The sequence below is a fragment of the Lissotriton vulgaris genome, chromosome 9, assembly GCF_964263255.1.
Source record: "Lissotriton vulgaris chromosome 9, aLisVul1.2, whole genome shotgun sequence".
Lineage (NCBI taxonomy): Eukaryota > Metazoa > Chordata > Amphibia > Caudata > Salamandridae > Lissotriton > Lissotriton vulgaris.
In genome coordinates, this window is record NC_141697.1 from 932943162 (window position 1) to 932965904 (window position 22743).

General features: G+C 46.9%; 1 protein-coding gene across 1 annotated transcript in view; it reads right to left on the reverse strand.

Moving 5' to 3' along the window:
• The window catches only part of RNF123 (ring finger protein 123), a 2099603-nt gene that overhangs the window by 751514 nt on the left and 1325346 nt on the right, over nucleotides 1-22743 (reverse strand). Inside the window, exon 32 of the mRNA XM_086938772.1 lies at nucleotides 11171-11310. Within this exon, the coding sequence (XP_086794898.1) occupies nucleotides 11171-11310 (140 nt within the window). The remainder of the gene's footprint in view (nucleotides 1-11170; nucleotides 11311-22743) is intronic.

Below are 22743 nucleotides of genomic sequence, written 5' to 3' on the forward strand. Positions count from 1 at the left end.
TGGAGTGCCCTCATGTGCCAGCGTGCATGGTTGACCAACAGAATGCAAGACACCATCAGACCGAGCAGACGGAGGACCTTCTGGACTGGAACGAACGCTCCATTTTAAAACAAAGGAATCATTTCCTGTATGTTGCGAATCCTTTGAGGGGGGAATGCACGACACACAGTTGTATCCAGTACAGCCCCTATGAACAGGTTGCGCTGGGAGGGCACCAGGTGAGATTTGGGTACATTTATCGAAAAACCCAATCTGAACAACAACTGAGTTGTGACTTGCAGATGATGGAGCACCTTCTCTGGGGATTCTGCCTTGATTAGCCAATCGTCCAGATAAGGGAAAACTGGTATCCCTGATCTCCTGAGATGTGCCGTCACCACAGCCATCACCTTGGTGAAGACTCGAGGCGCGGTAGTAAGACCAAACGGAAGGACCGCAAACTGGAAATGCTGCGATCCCACCGTAAAACGGAGATACTTTCTGACCGACTTCAGGATGGGGATGTGGAAATATGCATCCTGCAAGTCGATTGACACCATCCACTCTTCTTCCAGCAGCGCTTGAAGAACCTGAGCAAGGGTGAGCATCTTGAACTTCTCCTGCTTCAGGAAGAGGTTCAAGACCCTGAGATCCAGGATTGGATGAAGTCTGCCATCCTTTTTGGGAATCAGGAAATACAGGGAGTAGCATCCCTGACCCCTTTCCTGTTCCAGAACCACCTCTATCGCACCTTTTCTCTGTAACGCCAGGACTTCTTCCTGCAGGAGTAGCAGGTGGTCCTCCGAGCAAAACCCTTGGCAAGGAGGGTAATTCGGAGGGAAATCCCGGAAGGAAAGAGCATACCCATTCTCCACGAGATTGAGAACCCAAAGGTCCGATGTGACCGATTCCAAATCTCGTAGAAAATAGGTAAGCCGACCCCCCCCCAGGATCCGCATGATCCGGAATGGTGGATCTAGGGCTGCTTTGCTGATGTTGGAGGGGGCGGGGAGAGGAAGAGGAGGAGGAAGCTTGACGTCCTCGAGAACGAGCTCTTTGTTTGCCCCTGTATGACTTATACAGTGGATTTTGCTGTTGTTGCTTCTGTTGCGTCGGCTTGTAGGGACGAAAGGAGGACCTCCCAAAACCCCTATACCTTTTGCCAACAGTTCCCCTGGATTGTAAACCCAAGGATCTGGCCGTAGCTCTGCTGTCCTTGAATCTCTCCAACGCAGCATCAGCCTTTTTTCCGAAAAGGCCCGAGCCATCAAAAGGTAGATCCATTAAGGCAGCCTGGACATCCGCAGAGAATTTGGAGGACTTCAACCAGGCCGCTTTTCTGGTGGCAACTGAAGATCCCATTACTCTCGCCACAGAGTCAGTTGTGTCCAACCCACTCTGGATGACCTGCCGAGCAGCAGCTTGAGTGTCAACAAGCACCTTGTTAAAAATGTTTCTGTCCTCCTCTGGAATTTTAGGAACTAGATGTTTCACAGAATCCATCAAAGCATGGATATAACGCCCCAAGAGGCATGTAGCATTTGTTGACTTGAGAGCCATACTCGCCGATGAAAAGACTTTCTTTGCGACTTGGTCCTGCTTTTTAGATTTCTTGTCCCCAGGCATCTGAGGGAAAGCACCTGCTGATTTCTTGGAGCAGGCAGCCTGTACCACCAAACTCTCCGGCAAAGGATGCGAAGATAAAAAGTCTGGGTCACCAGGAGCCACCCTGTATCTTCTTGCAACAGCTTTTGAAACAGCAGGAGCTGTAAGAGGTCTATTCCACACCTCTGAGATTGGTTCCGTCAAAGCCTCATTGAAAGGAAGCATGGGTTCTACAACAGAAGATGGAGAGTGGAGGACTTCTGTCAAAATATTCGACTTGTACTCTACAGTAGGTAGAGTTAAATTCAAAAGATCCGCCGCCTTCCTAATGACAGCGTGATATGGAGCCACATCTTTAGAAGGGGCATCCGTGACAGAGGCTAACTCCCAATCCGGAGACAGTTCCTGTGATGCTTGACACCAATGTTGCCTCAGAAGTACCAGGAAGGTGATGCTCTTTCCACTGCCTCCCCTAACTGGTTCACCACCTGCCAGAATGATATCACTGAGCAAGGATAGTGATGCCCGTCAAGGAAACACAAGGAGACAAAACAAGGAAAGTGGGGGGAAAAAGAAAACACAGGTTTCTTCATACACCGGAGGAGTAACTGTTATTCCCGGGGAGCCACAAAATCTCTGGATACTGGAGTCCTATGTGAATACAAAGAACAATGGTTAGTGTAGTAAGTGCTAAGTGTAGTAGGAAAGGTAAGGATTGTGAGAATGTTACCTACGGGGTGAGATGAGAGAGCTGGCAACATGTACTTAGGGTTGTAAGATATGGTAGCCAGGAATGGTAGTCTCTGTATCCTGTAATAGATTGTAAAGTGAGTGTCCTTATCTCTGTGTGCTATACAGGTAAATGAGGAGAATACAACTTTCTGCCTACCTGTGTATAGGTTTAAAGAAAGCCTAAAAGACTGGAACTAGAATCAACACTCCTCTAGTTCCAGGTAAACTATAACGAGGCGCCGAGACTAGTATCAATGCTCCACTAGTCCCGGACAGTAACCAGGGAAGAACACCGTCTTCCTAATTCACCATAAATCTACCACGCACCGCGTGGAAATCATTACTCCAATTAAAGTGCACCAATAATCTTAGACAATCCCTTAGAAACTCAGGGAAATGCTGCCAAGGCTATATAAACAATGAGAAAAGGACTCGCGAGTGAAACTACACAATCGCACCTCACACTCTATGAAAAAGGTGCGTACAACATTGATCTCAGTTCAATAGACAGTACTTGCCAGGAGACGACCCGACGCCCGCCGAAGTCCCGACGGATCCCGCTGCTCGCCACCACCGTTTCCCGAAAACGAGCTACAAACGACCTCTAAACCGGAACCGAACGCGAAGCGTTCAATGCAGGGAAGGGGGTGGTTAAATGTCGGGAAGGATGTATCTGCGCATGCTCGGCCCTTCGCGCATGCGCATTGATTTTGCCAACCAACTGGAGGTGAGGATTGCCAACCACGTCCTTGCACGCAAGCACGACAGTTCCAGTCCACTAGCCTCCCTTAAGTCATCAAAGAAATCCTCTGATTCCTGCAGCTCACCCTCTTCCATCTTGGCTTCACAGTATCTTTGCTCCTCCAGAACTCGCTGAGCCTCACGCCTCGACCTCTCCTTCGGGAACGGCGTCGGTGGATCTGGAATCGACTCTGACGGAGCTGGAGCCGACGTTGAGCTCGGAGCCGGTGGACCAGGCCGCTGTTCTCGAGGTCGGACCGGAATCGGTGCCGGGGACGAAGGCATCGGCGTCGAAGGTTTCGGCAGCGCCGAGAAATGCCAAGGCGGTGTCGGAGCCGGCATAAATGGCATGAACTGCGCCGGAGCATAAGACTGGGGGACTCCCAGGTTAAATGCCATCGGACCCATGGGACCAGCCGGTGCAACAGAGGGGTACAAGGCTCTTGTATAGACACCATACATAGTGTTTAAAAACTGTGTAGGATCTTGTCCTGGGCCCGGAAAAGGAGGGTATGAACCCACAGTCTGCTCTCAAGGAAGCACCGGATTCGCCTCATCTTCAGGTTGGGAAGCCGGAGTCGTCGAACCCTCAGGCAGTGGAGCCTCTTCTTCCTCTTAAGTTGGAGATCGAGACGGCGCCTGAAAGGGATTCGACACCGGAGCCGGTGAATGCTCTGGGGACTCCAAGGGCGTGGCTTCACCTTCCGGATCCAAAACCTCTGGAGAAGGAGATACATCATCCTTACGATGTCTTCTCACCGGCGACTTCGGTCTCGAATCCGAATTCTTCCCAGAATGGTGTTGAGAACTGCGCTTCCTCTTCTTATGCTTCTTTTTAATCGACCTGGAAGCATGCCCCGATGACGACTTCGAGGGCGACTTCGAACGCGACCTCGACCGCCTTGATCGCGACCTCAAGCTCTTCCTGTCCTTTTTACCTTTCATCTTGGCAACCAGGAGCTTCGCCTCTCTCTCACGAAGGGCCTTGGGATTCATTTTCCCGCAGGATGGACACCCTTGAACATCATGGTCTGAGCTCAGGCACCAAACGCAGTCTTCATGCGGGTCCGTGATCAACATAATTTTCCCGCATTCACCACACGGCTTGAATTCGGTCTTCTTGATGACATATTGACTGGAGAAAGCGATACAAGAAACACGAAAACCAACAAACAGTAACAAAGTTACTATCAAAGCTACAGAGGATCTCTCAAAAACCGCTAGCGTCGACGACGCGGAAAAAAGGGAACTGATGTCATCACGCTGACGTGGGCCTATTATGGAGTCGGTGACGTCAGCGGAGCCGCGCGCAATGCTGTGCTTCTGTGACGTCGTCCATGTCGGCGCGAAGCTACAAAAAGAATTTCCGAATGTTGCTGACGCAGGGGGATATTCACAAGGTGAGGAATCCACTGGCAGATGTATCCATCAGACATTTTGTTACTGAAGTTAAGTAATAAGTTCTTCTGATAGGGACTTCTATTAGGAGGTTCTTCACCTTATGAATAGACACCAAAGCAATACCTTTTTGGAGGTGGATCTGTGAATTGTCACAGACCAAAAAGTCATATAGGACTGAGCGGATGAAATGCCCCTGTCAGCGAACTGAACTGTCAGACAGTGGTGCTTTGAGAAATTACGGAGGGATATCCATGTAGCTGTCTGACAAATGTCCACAACAAGAACTCTGTGAGTTAGTACAGTTTTGGCAGCCTTTGGTCTGGTAGAAGGATTCCTTAATCCTTCCAGGGTCAGCTTCTTGGCCAATACGCAGCATATATTGAAGGAGAGCACAGTCCAGCTTGAGATGTTTTGTTCTTCTTCACTCTCGCAAACCCTATAAAAAACAAATCAGTCTCTCATGATCTCTGGTATGATCGATAAAAAAGTTAATCGCTCTTTTGGGGTCTAGGCCATGGAGTATCTCCTCCTTAGAAGGGTGAGGCAGAGCACATAACGCATGCAAGGTGATAGTTTAACTGACATATAATGCCCTCCCAACTTTTGGTAAAAAGGGTGCCCGAGTTGGGAGAACCAGTTTGTCTGGGAAGTAGGTGGTATACATTGGTTTGACACAAAGAGCTTAGAGCTCATAGACCCACCATGCCACTGTTATGGCAAACAAGGAACACTGCCTTGAGGGTGAGAAGCTGCAAGGGACAACTGTGCAGTGGCTCAAAGGAAGAGTACATCAAATATGTAAGGACCAGATCAAGATCCTACTGTGCCATGACAAGGAAAGAAGAAGGATAAAATGCTGGAGAACTTAAAAGAAAAAGGTATTACAACAGTGAATTAAATAATGAGGGCTGGTCCAGAAACCATCTGAAGGCCGAAAAAGCTGAAAGGTACTGTGAGAAAGTGGCTCTATAAATACTGGGCAATAAGGAAGTACAGTGTGTATAGAGTCCACACACCCCAGAGGTATAACAGAGGTTAAGGTTAGGACTGACCTTACTCTCCAAAGTGGTAGCTTGGTCGAGCAGTAAGGCAGTACCAGAGGGCAGTGCAAAGCATTTGTTGTACACACTTAGTCAGCAAAAGATTTCCCACACTCAAAGACTGTATTCCAGGCCAATGGTTGTTATATCCAAAGATATAGTTGTTTTATTTTTAGAACCAGCGGGCATAAAAATATGCTTTGCTAGGTATGAATACTTTCATGTAATTACTTTGCAAGGAAGCAATAAGGTATGTGAACACAATAGGTACAGGGGTTGCTGAAGGCAACACAAGTCTAAACACACTTTAGCATTGAGCTCAATGGATTATTATCATAAAAGTACAGTTAATTACAGTGTAGATTACTTTAGTAGTTCCAGGTCTAAATCCTAGATTCAGTCCTGGGGTGTAAGCTGAAACCAGATTATCAAAAACGTTTTAGTTACTGTAATGAATTTTCATGAATATAAAGCTGTTTTAAAAGTTCACACTTAGAAACTTTTCAATGTAAATCTGACAATGTTATTCAATGGGAGAAAATTCAAGTTGCAGGTAAAGTACGATCACGTTACTTTTGTAATCCAGCACTGGTCTCCTAGGGCCAGCACTGGGGTCTTAACTTAAAACAGGTAGGTAATTGCGTTTCAGTATTTCGTATGGTTTTTAAAGAATATTTCAAGTTTTCAAAAGAAGACACTTCGAAGAAATTTCATAGAAAAGAAGACAATGGGTTCCTATGGAGAAAATACAGATTACTAGTAAACCCGGTAAGGATTACTTTTGCGGTTCAGTAGTGGATTTAAAGGTACAGTACTGGCTTCTCCCCTGATCATCGGTTGATTTGTATGAATACTTTCAGTTTTCAAAACTTCACACTTAGAACATTTTCGAGTCAAAATTGGTCAATGTTATCCAATGGCAGGTAAGTGAGTTATCGGTTTCCAGGTGTGTACTTTGCTGGTGAAGTTATGGTTCTGGGCATAGACTCAGGGGTCGCCCAAGGTCAGGTAGGTACAGTTGGTTCAGCCCCAGCAGCACAGGGCCGGTCGGGTGCAGAAGTAGTTAAGCCCAATGATATCCAATGAGGGACAGGGGGCCTTCGGTTGGTGGCTGCTGGCTAGCAGGCCACGCGGCTGTGGGATCTGGGCTCCTGGTCACTTGCTCAGGGCAAGGGGGGGGAAGTAGGATAGGACAAAGGTGGCACAGCTAGCGGCAGTAGTATTCAAAGAAGGGAAGGGTGATCAATTGACCAATTGGGCACTCTTTACCACTTAGCAAAGTGGAAGGTCCAGTGTCAGCTAGTGCCCTCAACAAGCATAGGAAAACAAAGTGGGTTGCTGAACCGTTCCTGGGTGAGGAAATTATGTGTATTTGGCGTGACCGGGGGTGTAAATATGACACCCTTGGGCATCCATTTTGTTGGATGGATTTGCCTCACACACCCGAATGGGTGTCATGCTTCATCATTGGCGTTGCTCCTCGTCGGGGAGGCGGTGCAATCCCCGACGGGCTCACCTCAAAGAGGGGCTCTTTGGCGGAGATCTTTTGAATCCAACTGCCTTATGGTGAAGTGCGGGTATGTGGGTAATAGAGCAAATAGCCTAAAAAGTGATTTAAAATGTAGTAGGGAGTACCAAAAACTCCTTTATTCTGGGGGTCTCCCGCTACGATTAAAAACGTGAATCCAACTCACTGGGTGCCAACCAATTAGGTATTTTGGCCCTAGATGAGGTTGGAAAAGGAATTGGTCAACATGTTTCTCGCATCAGGATATTACCCGCGATTCATCAGGACCTGATGGTGATTTCTTCTTTTCGTATCGGGATCTGAGGAAGGAAGGTTCAGGGAGCCCCTAAATACTGAATTTAGGGTAGTTACAGGTAGGGCAAGGACAGGGACCAATGGGTCCCTGTCTTGGGGTGAGTACACCCCCTAGCCTGCTCCTCTCCTGTGGGAGGGGAGCAGGAGCCTAGCTGGGATTGGGCAGGGCTCCCCATCTTCAAGATGGCCAGAGCCCGGTGTTGTGCTTCACCTCGTCTCCCCCACCTGAGGGGTGGGGTTGGCACAGGTTTGCACCCCCCCCTTCCTGATATAGTTTTTGCCACCAGTCTTCCCGCCAGAGTGGGGGTCAGAACTGGTGGGGGCTGGTTGCTGGGTACAGCAAATGGTCTGGGGAAGCTCACAGAGGTGGCGTGCCCTTGAAGCTTCCCCCTGCCCATCCTGGGGGAGGAGACCTAGCACCTCGCCCAGGATGTGCATTGTTGCAGGCCCAGGAGAGCGGGGGCTCTCCTACCCAGGGATCCAGCAACATGTATGCTGTGTGGTAGCCTCTGCAGCCCCTCAGCCCAGACGTGGATTGTAGGTTAGGTTTTCAGGGGGCATCTCTAAGATGTCCTCTGGTGCATTTTACATTAAATCCCACACTGGCATCAGTGCGGGTTTAATGTGCTGAGAAGTTTGGTACCAAACTGGTCAGTCTTCAGTGTAGCCATTATGGTGCTGTGGAGTTCGTAATGACAACTTCCCAGCACCATATACTCTTAATGGCATCACTGCACTTACAGTGCCCAAGAATGGCCCTGGGCACTGTAGGGGCACAGGGCTCATGCACCTGTGACCACACCTCTGGCATAGGGCACCCAGCTAGAGGGGTGACTGAAGTATGCTAATGCAGCGGGTTCTATGAGCATGGCACACAGGAATGTGTGCCATGTTGACTCTTGGTTTAGTTCTGTACTTAGGCACTCAGCCTGCAAAAGTCAGTGTGTGGGTGCTAGGGTACAGGGCCCCTGAAAGTGGCACGATCAGTGCTGCAGCCCTCAGGGGTCTTCTCTGGTCACCATGCCCTAGGTACCTAGGGTACCATTTACTAGGGGCTGACAGGTAGCCAGAGATGCCAATTGGGTTTTTAGTTTCAGCACAGTTTTAGGGAAGGAACACAGGCCCTGGGTACCTGGTTGGCAGGAACCCAGGGCACACTCAGTCAAAGCAAATCAGCAGTTCAGAAAAAAGTGGGGGCATACCAAGGCAAGAACGATGGCACTTTCAGCAAAGCTTTGCTGGGCGTGAACAAACAAAACATCAGATAACCTGGCCTGGAAGGGGTCCATTTGTCATGTAATGCACTAACAAACAATTTATCCCAATGAAAGGCATATACAGTCTTTGTCGAGGGACGCATCGCTTCCAAGATTACATCAACTACCTCTGGAAGAAGGTAGAATGTGTTCAGTTGTTGCTGCTCAATCTTAAAGCATAAAGGTGGAGACTGTGGAGGACTGGGTGCAGGGCCCAGCCCCATTGCTGTGACAGGCGATTCGCTCAGAGGGGCAGACTGATGGAATATTAATGCCCAGTAGCTCTGGATACCATACTCGCTGTGCCCAATCCGGAGTCACTAACTTGTGCCCGGTCGGTCCTGATATTCTTCAGAATTCTGGGCAGGAAAGGTAGAGGTTTTGACAGGAAGGCATAAAGGAGTCCTGAGTCCAACCATAGGCAGAACATGTCTCAGAGAAAGAGAGATGCCTTGGAAACGCCAACATGCAAAATCACAGACACTGCATGTTCTAAGCAGGAAAGAAGAGACTGAGCTAAGGTTCTCCCCATTCATTGAAAAGGCCTTGTCCCACCTCCGGGTGTAACTGCCAATCGTGAGCCACTAGAATTAGACGGCTGAGTTTGTTCCCCCTGGAGTCTAACAAACCTGCCAGGTGGTTCACCACCAGGAAAATTCCTTGATAGTCCAGCCATTTCCAGAAGCAAAGGGTACAAGACCCCACCCTACCCTGTTTGTTCCAGTACCACATTGCAGTGGTGTTGTCTGTAAACACCTACACCAGTCAATCCTTGATAAATTGCAAAAAGGCATTTTATACCAAGTGGATGGCTTCATGATTAATGTGAAGCCGTGCTTTTGCCGGAGAATCCTGTAGATCTTAAACATGTGTCACGACCGATAGCGACTCTAGTGTCAATGGCTAGCCCAATGGAATCTGTGGGATCCAGCTCGCAATAAACGGTAAATGTAGCAGGATCACAGCCATCTTGTATTACTTGTGTCAGGTCAGGATGAAGATCTTCTGGGACACCTTGGGTGGCTTGAGCTACAGAGTCCCAGAGAACGTGAGTCTAGCAGACCAGAAGGCAGCTGGTACTGACCAACTACAGAGCCACATTTTTGGAACATAATACCATTTTTCCTTAGGTCTCAATTTTGTTAATCTCCCTTTCGGAAGGGGAAGGGACACAGTCGGGAATGCATTTCAGTTTGTTCTGCTGGTGGAAGTCTGCCTACCAAGCTCTCGGGAAAAGGAGTCAGAGTCAGAAACATGAGGCCACAGGGGAAGGACGATGGCGCCAAGTAATATGGAGACTACCGGGGTACCAGATCAGGTTTAGTGAATGCCTCCTTAAATGGCAACAGGACCTTAGTATTGGTATGCCCTTCTTGGAGAACATCAGTCAGAACATCAGTTTTGATATCCAAGGAAGGAGAACTTGAGGTCGAGAACCTCTGCCACTTTATGCACAATCATTGTGAAAGAAAAACTTTCCTCAGTGATAGGGCCAGGAGGTGAGATACTATATATGGATTTGAATATAATGGAAAAAGAAGATCCCCCCCCCCACCCGACAGGTGTGCCCACTTCTGGTAAGGTAAAGCAGAACTTATATTAGAGTCCAAAGTAAATCCATATTCAGCAGCACCCTTGAACATCAATATTGAGGAGTGCTGGTAAAATATATATTAAAATAGAACCTTTTATAACCTGTTGTGAACATTTTCTTTTTTCATAAAAAAGAGAAGTATCTAATACATTTTTATATAAAAAAAATTGTGTGAGGGGCTCCTGCTCCCGGATCCTGCTCACGGCTGGGACAATTAAGTGCTTATGACTAATAATGAAGATTCATCAGCTCTTAAACAGCATGTGCTCCTGTGCAGTGGATGGCAGACACAGCTCGAAGCCCCAGCAACATTAATTGACATTGGTGTCAACAACAGAAGTCAGTTGAGGTATGGAAAATGTTCCCTTGAGTACAGGTATCCATTTGAAGTACACCCCATGAACACAGAGGGAAAAAGGTCAGCACGATGTAGCAGCAAATAATGCAGTCCCTTTCTGGAGCAGCAACACTTTCAGTCGGCAGTAGCCTAGGAAAGCCAATACACTGCGTTCGGGAGAATCAGTGTCCTTGAGCCAGATACTCACTCTAAAGACTGAAATAAAAAAACAGCATTCACCAGCTCCCATCAATAATGCTGAAGCTAAAGGGACAGGACCATTGTTTTATGTGCAGGGACATCAGGTTGCAGGATCTGCACAGAAAGAAGCTTCCCTGGTGTTCTTCTTGGAGTAGTGGCAAGGGCTACTAGACCACCACCATCCTAAACAAACATATTATTGCTCAGTGCACTGAACACCTTTCTGACAATGCACATGGCCTTGAAATATGAAAAACTCATTGCATCAATGTTTTATTTAAATAATACATTTTGAACTTCTGCTGTTCCGCTATGTAATTACAGAGGTTTGGGTGAGATAATACTGAAGATGTATACCCATATACATTTCTTACGGTTGGACTATTGTGAACCCCATAATCTCTATCCATCTTTGCCAAACAATTGAAAAATTGAAGAACTTTCCTTCCTAGAGTTTCTCACCTCCTGGATCATGCCAATGAACTCTGAGAAGGCCCAGTTGAGTTGGTTGAGTACACTGTTGAGGAAGCTAGGAGCCATCTCCCGGTCACTTCGCAATAGGTCTGCCATATGTTTTTGCAGTAAGGTGGAAGGACATGGCTCTGTAAGCAATTGAAAATACTATTAAAATAAGCCATACAGAAAGACAATAAGCATACATAATTCCATATCCTAGTGAGGGTCTTTTTTCAACTCTCTAGTTTGTGCCCTTTAGGAAAGAGGATTTACTGCTTACTACCACACTAGTTAGTGGTTCAGCAATGTGTGCTTTAATTGATGTTTGGGAGCCTGTGTGAGCTTTCATTCAAACCCTCCTGATCACCAACAGGATTGACTGCTTGACCTCAGTCTCCCCGCCCATGGCATGATCTGCTCAGATTTCTTTCCTGTGTGCTGACATAGGGAAAGTGGAGCTTTCTTCAAAATTTTACTTTGTGCTGGTTTGTAAATAAGACGTACTACTTACCACAGCTCCATTTTGTGACTCTTCACTGTGCACTTTAACCAACACTGCTGCTGAGGGTGGTGCCTGTATGGACCAACAAAATGAATTCCTCCCCCCTCGGCCTGATCGGAACTTATTTCTACCTTTCAGCTGATGCAGTGTTGGTACAGCGCTGACAGGTCGACACACCTTAGAACAAGGACCGGCACAAATGGTAGTTTTAGATTGGCTTTTCTTTTATTTTGAGGGAGCTTTTTCGTTTATTCCAAGCAGCAATTGCTTCAGAATGTGATTCATCAGATAAAAAAATATATGCTATTGCGCTCAGGCAAATCTGAATCTAATACACCAATTAAATTATCCCCAATCAAAATCTAGTTTTCTCTCCTCAAACCGCTTCGGTATAATATTTTTTGCAAAAAAGCATTCCAATAGGAAGTCTGGAAAAGGGAAGCATCCTATTGATTATATTTTTCTCTTGGCCGACCTTCTTAGCAAGTGTTTTGTCTTTTAAATAGTAAAAAGAGAGGAAAGTGATCACGTTCCGGTCCTTACTAATTTTCAAATCTATGGTTACAGTCATATTACAGTTAATTATTCCCTTAGATTATCCACAGAGAATTAGAACTGAGTGTAATGAAGATGTCTGGAATAAACAATAACAAGAGCCGATCATTTTTCTGGAACTATTGAATTTGGTATGATGATTTAATGTTCAGTGAGAAAAAAGCTGGTGTTTACAAATTACATCAAACTCTTAAATCCCAGAGGTCAAAACTTACACAGCTCTAAAAAAGTCAAATATATAAATAAATAAAAGTCCTACAATTTGAAGAATGGGAACAAATGTAGAAAATCAGAAGATGGGATTGTCATATATTTTAGAACCTAGTAAATACCTGTAGTGTAGTGGAGGTTGCAGTTGATACAAGCTAACATATTGTTATGTGCTAGATCCTTGATACACTGTAGCATAGATGACTTTCCATGAAAAGAAAAGTTACTAGAGCTCACCAAGAGATTGATCATCAGCACCACATCTGACCTACTGATGCCGAACTACAAATATTTAAGTTGGGATTCTTTCCAGTTCATATACATGAGTTATCCTTGGAAAAGGTGTAGGCCTGTGAGCCACTTCATGGGGTGAAACAAGGATTTGCTGACCAAGAATAATTTGTTAAACTATGATTTTACTTTACAATTTAAAAACACAATGATTACAGTCTATCAAATTAAAATACCTTTCTTTACATGTAAAGTTATATATGCTACAGTGTATTAAGAATCTAGTGCATAATGATATGTTGGCTTGTGTCAAATGCATACTCCATACCTCTACTATCATTACTCACTAAGTTTAAGGGCTCTTCGTTCATTCAAATGCAGCACTAACAGATATTAAAATACACTACTATTGGGTATTATGTGAGTGCAGTTCTGTGGCAAACAGGCCTTCCCTACTCCAATTAGTAAATAACTGTCCTCAGTACCAGTGGCGAATTGGAGTTTATTTCCCATGTGAAGACTGGATAGGCTAAACTGCATAATTGATTCGTAATTCATAGAGAATTACTTGATAGTTTGACTTGTGAAAAAATCTTTGATGTAATTCATACTATGAATTTCAGACATGCTGGCGTCCCTGAAAACTTCCCAGCATTCCTACTTGAGAAAAATGTGGCATGGTGGGCTTCCAAGCTGTGCCCCAATTTATGCCAAGTTACAGAGTGAGGAAAGAGCCTGGAACTTGGATAGGAGAAATAATCACACGAATATTTAAAAAGGGGAACAAGACCAGTCCAGGGTTTTATAACTTAATTTCTCATAAGAATGAGTAGGCCAACATTTCGAATACCCTTATATTGGATTATTTAAATACATGATTATACATACAGAGTATGTAAGTTTTTCAGACCTAATTATTTCACATTGGACCATTGTGTGGTACTGTGTGAGGTGGCTCAGAGACCCACGGAGCATTCTTCATGGACTTTAAGATCGCTTTTGATATTGTAGCTCGTCAGGCTATTTAGAACAAGCTGGATTCATGGCTTAATCTATATTTTACCTTAAGATAATTGGGCCAGAGAAGAGGTCTCTAGAAATGGAAAATTAACAAAGATCCCCATAAATAATGGATTGAAGAATGGCTGTGTCCTGGCTCCTTCATAGCTTTGCCTTTTTAAAGAGGACCTGCCTGAGCCTTTAGACTTTAAAATGTTTGCCCCTAAAAGTGGTTAGAAACAAGTCAGTTGCTTTCTCTATACAGATGACTTAGTTATACTAAATATAATGGTGACTGGACTTCAGAGAAAGGGTGAGAGACTACAAGAATATTGTTGCGTCAATAAACTAACAATTAACTGAGACAAAACCAAAAAATTGTGTTTTTTAAAATGTTTTTATGGTACAAAGCTGGAGGAAGGGGATACTTACCGGTATCTAGGTAGGTTATTTACCAGATCATTATCAGGGGGGCAATTGGGAAGGAAACTGTCCATGTTCTAGCAGGGGATTTTGAGGTTTGGTGCCCTGTTTAGTAGCTTTATGTTGTTCCCCTTAATTAGCGCATATCAAGCAAAGTCGGGACCAATTGCAATGCACTGGTTAAGCAGGGGTTATATTGGCCTTTCAGTGCTCGTAATTGGACAATTTCAATTTCAAAGGTTTGGTCTACTTAGGCTCTAAAGTTAATAAGCAAGGTCTTCCCGTCACAATTAGCAAAATGGCAGGAAGTTATTTATTTAAACAAAAAATGTAATTAAATGCATATATCAGAGAGAGTAGTGATCTCTGACTTGTACCATCAAAACCCTCAGTTCAATTAAATGCAGCTTACCTGGGAAATAAAGTAGGAAAAACTTATTTATATGATTTTCTAGATCCACAAATAGGATCAGAAGTATTGAAATGGCAGTTGGGATTCATCAGCTCTATCACTTGGAGGGTTATATGCGGTTTGTAAAGGGGAATGAAGGCAAACACCCATGTATATTTACAATGCTATCTTCTTCGGTTCATTTACTACCTGACTGCTCTTTATTTTTATATTTGCTTTGCAAATATTAACATGTAGTTTTTTAAAGTATTTTGTTAAGGAAGGTCAAGATGTATTATTACTATTGAGTCACTGATATGTTTTAGGTTGAATTCATTTTTCTTCAGTATGCAATAATGCAGAACTAAATTCTCAGTGAGGATTTTAAAACTGATTCTCACCTGAAACAAAAACAAAATAAATGATTTATTGTGGCAGCAGTAGGAAGATTTTTGTTAAGTTTAAGATATTGGATTGTTTAAATATTGCATTTATATAACTTAGTTTGCTTGTAATTGTTTTATGTAAACGTTTTATGGGCTATCGTATAAATAAGCATTAATTTGAAAAAAAATATCTTTGGGAATGAGCTAAACTGCATCTTACCTTTATTAACAGCGTCCTATGTCTCTCGAACAATTTAACCCGCTTCCCTTTGTAAAACTAAATGAAGTAGTAAATGCAGTTGGATAAGCAATATATATTTCAACTAATTTCCTACAGAATCAAAAGTTAAACATCTTATTTTATGAGAAAAGATCAGACATCATAGGAGACAGGAATAAATGAAAGTGAGCTGAAAGTGAAGCAGCTACCTGGTGAGTATCCTTGCACCGAAGAATCAGAGGTACACTAAAGGTGAGCAACTGGCCTTACGGCAAGTTGAATAAGCTAGGTTTAAAACATTTTCCTGGATATAAGTTAGTGGTGGCCTGAATATGTGGTAGGAGAAAATTCCAAAACTTTGCCACAAGTAAAAAACATTATCTGCTGTCTTGTCTGTTAAACTTGATTTTAGGTAACACCACAGGATACAACGAGGCAGAACAAAGAGAATGGGCAGAAACGTAGTGTGTGAATTGTTTTCCTAATATACGCAGAACCCAAGTTCTGCAAGGCTTTGAAGTTGAAGCAAAGGGCTCTAAACCTAAACAAGTTGTGTTTAAGTACTGATGTCAATGCAAGAAGTATAGGTACTATTTGATGGAAACTTGTATGGAGATGTTGAGAATCAGCCTTGCCGCTGCAACACTTCCAGATGCTAGAGGATTGCATGTGGAGACCTCGGATATAGAGAATTAGAGTAATCAATCAGCGAAGAAATGAGAGCCTGCACTATTTTATGTAAGGACAAAGGAAGCAGAGGAAACATATATCAGAGCGCGTGGAGTATGTGGAGGCAGACAGTTGCTACATGGTTAATCTGGGTAGCAAAGAAGACTTGATTAACAAAGACCACCTTTAGGTTTTTAGCAGAGTTGAGTGGAGTAGGGAAAATCCCCAGTTTCTCCGGCCACCACTTACGTGACTACATCATAAATTGTTTGCCAAATATAAGAATCTCAGTTTCTTCTCAACTACGTTTTGGACAACTTACACTCATCCAGTGAACCACAGCAGGCGTGCATTGTTGAAAATTAAGTTTAGTACCGTATTAGTCCTTAACAATGGACACAATGATCTGTGTGTCATCAGCCTACATGACTACATTAAAACCAAAGGACCTAGCGAACAAGTTACTTACCTTCGGTAACGATATATCTGTAAGAGACATATATTAGTTATGGAATCCCCACCTTCGAATTACCCCCAGGCATCAGACTGGATCGGGCTAATTTTTTCTTCAGCAGTACCCCTGCGTGTCGGTAGGTGGCGTTGGTCAACTCCGCGTTCGTCGTTGGCAACACCGTAATGACGTTGGGGTATCTACTTAGACCCCGCCCCTGCGCGCTATCGTCAGTTCTTTACACAACATTCCATGCCAGAAGCACAGAGCCATGCAAGACACTGACCACTGGTGCACAAAACTAGGGCCCTGAAAGGGAGTCCCTTAACCTAGAAGTCAGTTCGCAGACTTGGGAGGATGGGTGAGGCGGTGAGGAATCCATAAATAACATATGTCTCTTACAGATCTATCGTTACTGAAGGTAAGTAACTTGTTCATCTGAAAGACACTATTAGTTATGGATTCCTCATCTTAGAATAGATACCCCAGCAATACCAACCCCGGAGGTGGGTCTGCGAACTAAGTTCACAAGAGAAAGTCCTGGATGTAGGAAGGTAGATCCTGACTATGGTTGCCCCCAACTTTTTTTTGCCCTGTGTTTTAGCTGGTTTTTGACATAGTTGGCCTGGGACCCTACCAATCAGGACCCCAGGCCTACTGCTCTCTCTGTAAAATGGATTCCATGTACCCTAGGTACATATCCAATTGGTACTGGGCCACCTTATCAGACCCTGTAACTCAGGGCATAGGTGTACCCAGGGCCTACCAGGGGCTGCAGCATGTATTATGCCACCCCTGGCTGGCCATCTAAATCTGACACAACTGGCTGCACGGCAGCTGGGGCAAGGTGGTGTAATCACCCTTTGCTTTAGATATAGTATACCTATATCTAACCCTAAAATGGACACATAGATTCCTATCAGTCACTCCTATGGCAGGCCTTGACAATCCTGAAGGCAGAGTGCTTGGAATCGTGTGAGATGGTGCTCTGGCATGAGCTGAGCCCGTTTGCAGCTTGCGGAACCACGTCCTAATAGCTGTTCCATGATAACGCATACCATATACTCTTAAGTGCATTATAATCCTCGCGGTTAAATGCTATCTTTGGTATCGCTTTATCAAAACATGTCGAGTAAGGTGTCATACGAATTGGAATACTAACCCCTCGCCAATTCTGGCGACGGGGTTAGCATTCCACCCTTCTAGAGGGACACGACATGTATGTAACTGTGAACCCCGGTTAAAGTTAACTCAAGCCTCAGCATCACAAAATGGATGCTGCCACCACAGACACAAGTCTGACCTCCTGCTGCTGGGAGTCCTTCCAGCGAGGGAGGCTTGGACAAAGGGTTTCCTGTCAGGGGCGGTGCTAGCACCATCCCAGACAGGGTTTTGTGTATCCTGGGTAGGCAGGGCTTTAGAGGAAGGTGACTGCAAGTGGCACCCCGGTGCTCACTATGCATAGGCCGGCTAGAACCAGTTCCAGGGGCACACCAGCCCCTGAGCTGGGGAAAGTCCGGCATGGGAGAGGGGTGTAACCACCCCCCTTCCTGGTCCCACCCATGGGCAGGACCTAGTCGCGTGCCAGCCCCTTTTCCTAGTATAAAGTTAGGAGCGGGCACCCTTCCAAATTAGATCATCTTTGAATCCTGAAACTACTTTCTACGAAAGGAACTCTCGACTTCTTCTCAAGATTTCTCCCTTGTGACTAAGGAGTAGTCACCCTGCATCCTCAGGCACCATCCAAGCATCGCGGTCTGCTGTAAGTCTCTCCTCCGGATCAAGACTGCCCAGCTCGACGAGAACCGGCTACCCTGGCACCTCTGACCTCAACCTGCATCATCAGCCCAGCTGAGATTCGTGGGTGTGACGAGACCTCGAGGGACCGGCCATCTTCAGGACTGCACGACGCTTGCCCAGCACGACCGCCGAGGGATCCCCGAGTGAGTGCTTTGGGGTCCGAGAAGCCCCAACCCTGAGCAGCTCCAGCACCGAAGTTCAGCCTCCCAGCCTCCACGAGATCTGCGTGGGGTCCTTCTGCTCTATGCTGCTCACCGCGTTGTCTGGCTACTAGCCTGCTGGCTTGTGGCCTTCCCGACGACGAACGACGACATCAACACCGCTGGTCTGGTTGCTCCAGACTGGCCCTTGCTCCCCTCCAACAGAGGAGCACCCCGTACCCTCCTGGTCCACTCCAGACGCCATTTTGAGTCCACCGCGTGGGCTTGCATTTGCCAAGACTTGTTGCCCCAATCCTGGGTCCAGCGACGTCGACAGCAGATACCATCGTGGGACAGCTCGCACCGCCATCCTGGTCGCCGACAACGCCTCCTGGTCCGTGAGACTGCAGAGCCCAGCGTCGCCCACTCACCTGGTCGAGGTGACTCCATCCGGTGCCATCCTGGTGCCCATCTAATCACTGGCTAGTGATTCAGAACTTGGTCCCCTCTGCTTACAGGTATCCTCCATCACCGATCCAGGCTTGGATCCCTCCGAATCTCTTCACTGGTCGCCTGCCAGCAACTTCTTCTTTCAGGCTCCATAGACTGCAACGAGGATTCCCAACGTCTTTCCAGACCTATGCAGCCGCAGCCCCTGGGCTAGGTAACTTCGGCATTTCGGTGCCCCAGCATAGCCTCACTATCCAAGGGTCCAGATCCTTTTTCGTTTCAGCTCTACCTAGTCGGATTCGTCCGATAACACTAACTTTGTAATTCCTAGCAACCATAGACTTTGTTCCGCATCCCGCGTGAGAGTGCACACTCTGCACCCGATCTCCCTAGGCCTCCTGCTAGTAATCTGAAGGTTCAGTAGTCAAGTCCTAGCGATCCCAAAGCCTATTAGAGTAGTACTTACCTGCTGAACAAGTTACTTACCTTCGGTAACGATATATCTGTAAGAAACATTAGTTAGTATTAGATTCCTTACCTTAGAATATCCCCAGGCGTCAGTCTGGATCCGGAAACTTTTGCGTAGCAGTACCCCTGCGCGTCGGTAGGCGTCGTCTACAGGCGTCCCCTGCGGCTCCGCCTCCGTCGTTGGCGTCGTCCGCCGTGATGACGTCGCTGGAGTATATAGACGCCGCCTCCGCGCGCTGACGTCAGTTCTTTGCACACAGCTTTTACGCGCCAGAACACGCAGAGCCATGTGAGAACCAACACTGGTGCCATTTGAAACTAGGGCCCTGAAAGGGATGTCCTTAACCCTAGGTATCAGTTCGCAGAACGGGGAGGATGGGTGGGTCGGTAAGGAATCTAATACTAACTAATGTTTCTTACAGATATATCGTTACCGAAGTTAAGTAACTTGTTCATCTGAAAGAAACACGTTAGTATTAGATTCCTTACCTTAGAATAGATACCCCAGCAATACCAACCCCGGTGGAGGGTCTGCGAACCAATACATTCCTACACCAGAAAGTCCTGGAGGACAGAACGGCCAAAGAAGCCATCCCTCCGGACTTGACTGTCCAGGCAGTAGTGCCTCGCAAAGGTGTGCAGCGAGGCCCACGTAGCCGCCTGGCAAATGTCCTGCAAGGGGACTCCCCGGCCCAGGGCAGTAGTAGCCACCGTGGCCCGAGTGGAATGGGCCCTCAGCCCAACAGGAGGCTCCTTCCGAGCCAAAGAGTAGCACGCTTTGATGCACAGAACGACCCACCGAGAGATGGTCCGTTTATGTACCGCCCGTCCCTTCTTCGCACCCACGTAGCCAACAAACAGTTGGTCATCCACCCGGAACTGGCGTGTGCGATCCATATAAAATGAAAGCGCACGTTTTGGGTCCAGACGATGGAGCCGTTCTTCATCCTTTGAAGGATGCGGAGGGTGATGGACTGCCCGATGTGAAAAGCAGAGACAACTTTGGGCAGGAAAGAAGGCCTAGTTCTCAGAACCACCTTATCTGGATGAATGGACATGAAAGGAGGTTTGACAGAAAGAGCCTGGAGCTCACTCACTCTCCTGGCAGAGGTGATGGCAACCAGGAAGGCCGTCTTTAAAGTCAGGAGACGGAGAGGACAAGAATGAAGCGGCTCAAAGGGAGCACACATCAAGAATGTTAGAACCAGGTTCAAGTCCCACTGATGCATCACAAACGGAACAGGTGGATACGTGTGTGTGATGTCCTTCAAGAATCTCGTTACAATGGGGGACTTGAACAAAGAAGGTTGATCAGGCAGCCTCAGAAAGGCCGAAAGGGCAGAAAGGTAGCCCTTGATAGTGCCCAGAGCAGAGCCCTGCTGGGCAAGAGAAAGAAGGAAGAGAAGAACCTCAGAAAGAGGGGCAGAGAGAGGATCCACAGCCTTTGCTGTGCAACATGCCACAAACTTGTTCCACCGACAGGCGTATACCGATTTCGTGGAGGAACGCCTGGCTGCCAGAATCACATCACAAACTTCAGGAGGCAAGTCAAATGGCCTCAACTGCCGCCCCTCAATCTCCACGCATGGAGGTGGAGGCTGGACAGGTTCGGGTGGAGGACCGTCCCCTGCTGCTGCGACAGAAGGTCCTCCTGAAGGGGCAGGCGGATCGGGGGACCGACTGACATGCTGAGTAGCTCGGGATACCAGTACCTTCGAGCCCAGTCCGGAGCCACAAGGATGACTTGGGCCCGGTCGCGCCTGATCTTCTTCAGCACTCTGGGCAGAAGTGGTATAGGCGGAAAGGCGTATAACAGACCGCAACTCCACTCGCGCCGAAAGGCGTCGCCGTGCGAGTGCCGTCTTGGAAACTCCAACGCGCAGAACTGATGAGTAGAATTCAACAGGGAGGGTTTTTGGGTAATTCCAGATATGACCAGGCGCACACCCGAGTAACCGCAAGGTATATGCTACTACAGAGTACAGCACTCCAGGCAAGAAGGGCGGGCGGTAATCCCTCGTAACCGCTCTAGGTGGGACCCAACAGATCCACACTAATTGCACAAAAACAACAGAGCCCCTGCACTGGAGAGAAACAGTAATTTCTAGGTGATTTACAGTTTCAAAATGAGAGAAGTAAACTGAGCACATCAAGACTTTGGAAAGTCGACTGATTGATACAATAATAAAGTTCAAAAGATGTAGAGTTCTTGGTGTAAAACACTGGTTTAATGTTCCTCTGTACTGGCCAACACGTGTTTCATCGCAGGGAACAGACTGCGAATCTTCAGGGCCTCATAAGCTATGAAGCGAAAAATAGTTATTGGGCCACTCAGATGGAAAAGCCGAAGTGCAGGCAGATAAGCGTTACTCGCGTGGTTGGCAGTCTCTCATTAGTGTTCAAATGGAGGCCAAAACCGGGAGGAGAAGATTGAGCGTAGTAGCGCTAGACAACATAGACAGGCGGATACACCTGACTAAACGCATTCCCCCTCCTGTAGTTCCCGGCGCCGTGGTTCAAAAGACGGGCTTTTGAACCACGGCGCCGGGAACTACAGGAGGGGGAATGCGTTTAGTCAGGTGTATCCGCCTGTCTATGTTGTCTAGCGCTACTACGCTCAATCTTCTCCTCCCGGTTTTGGCCTCCATTTGAACACTAATGAGAGACTGCCAACCACGCGAGTAACGCTTATCTGCCTGCACTTCGGCTTTTCCATCTGAGTGGCCCAATAACTATTTTTCGCTTCATAGCTTATGAGGCCCTGAAGATTCGCAGTCTGTTCCCTGCGATGAAACACGTGTTGGCCAGTACAGAGGAACATTAAACCAGTGTTTTACACCAAGAACTCTACATCTTTTGAACTTTATTATTGTATCAATCAGTCGACTTTCCAAAGTCTTGATGTGCTCAGTTTACTTCTCTCATTTTGAAACTGTAAATCACCTAGAAATTACTGTTTCTCTCCAGTGCAGGGGCTCTGTTGTTTTTGCGCAGAACTGATGACATTGCGCGTTCTCTTCGGTGGCGAATAGATCTAACCAAGGCTCTCCCCATTGCCGAAAGAGGCCTTGCGCCACGTCCGAGTTCAGACGCCATTCGTGATCCATCGAGCACCGACGGCTGAGTTCGTCCGTCCTGGCGTTCAGAGAACCTGCCAGGTGTTGAACCGTCAGAGTCACGCCCTGACGTTCCAGCCATTGCCAGAGGCGCAGAGCCTCCTGGCAAAGGGTCCACGACCCCACCCCGCCCTGCTTGTTGCAGTACCACATGGCGGTGGTGTTGTCCGTGAACACCTGCACTACACTCCCGTTGACAAAGGGGAGGAACGCTTTCAGTGCAAAACGAATCGCCCGCAGCTCCAGCAAGTTTATATGGAGCCGGGACTCCGCCGGAGACCAGATGCCTCTGATCTCTGCCTCTCCCAAGTGGCCTCCCCAGCCCTGGAGGGACGCGTCCGTCACAACAACGTGCTCCGGTTGGGGAAGGGAGAGGGATCTGCCTCTGACCCAATCGCGGTCCGTAAGCCACCACTGCAGTTGTCTTGCAGTGCCCTCTGAGATCAAGACATGGTCGGACAGGTTGCCCTGATGCTGGGCCCACTGAAACTTCAGGTCCCACTGCAGAGCCCGCATCCGCCACCGGGCGTGATGCACCAGAAGGATGCAGGAAGCCATCAGCCCCAGC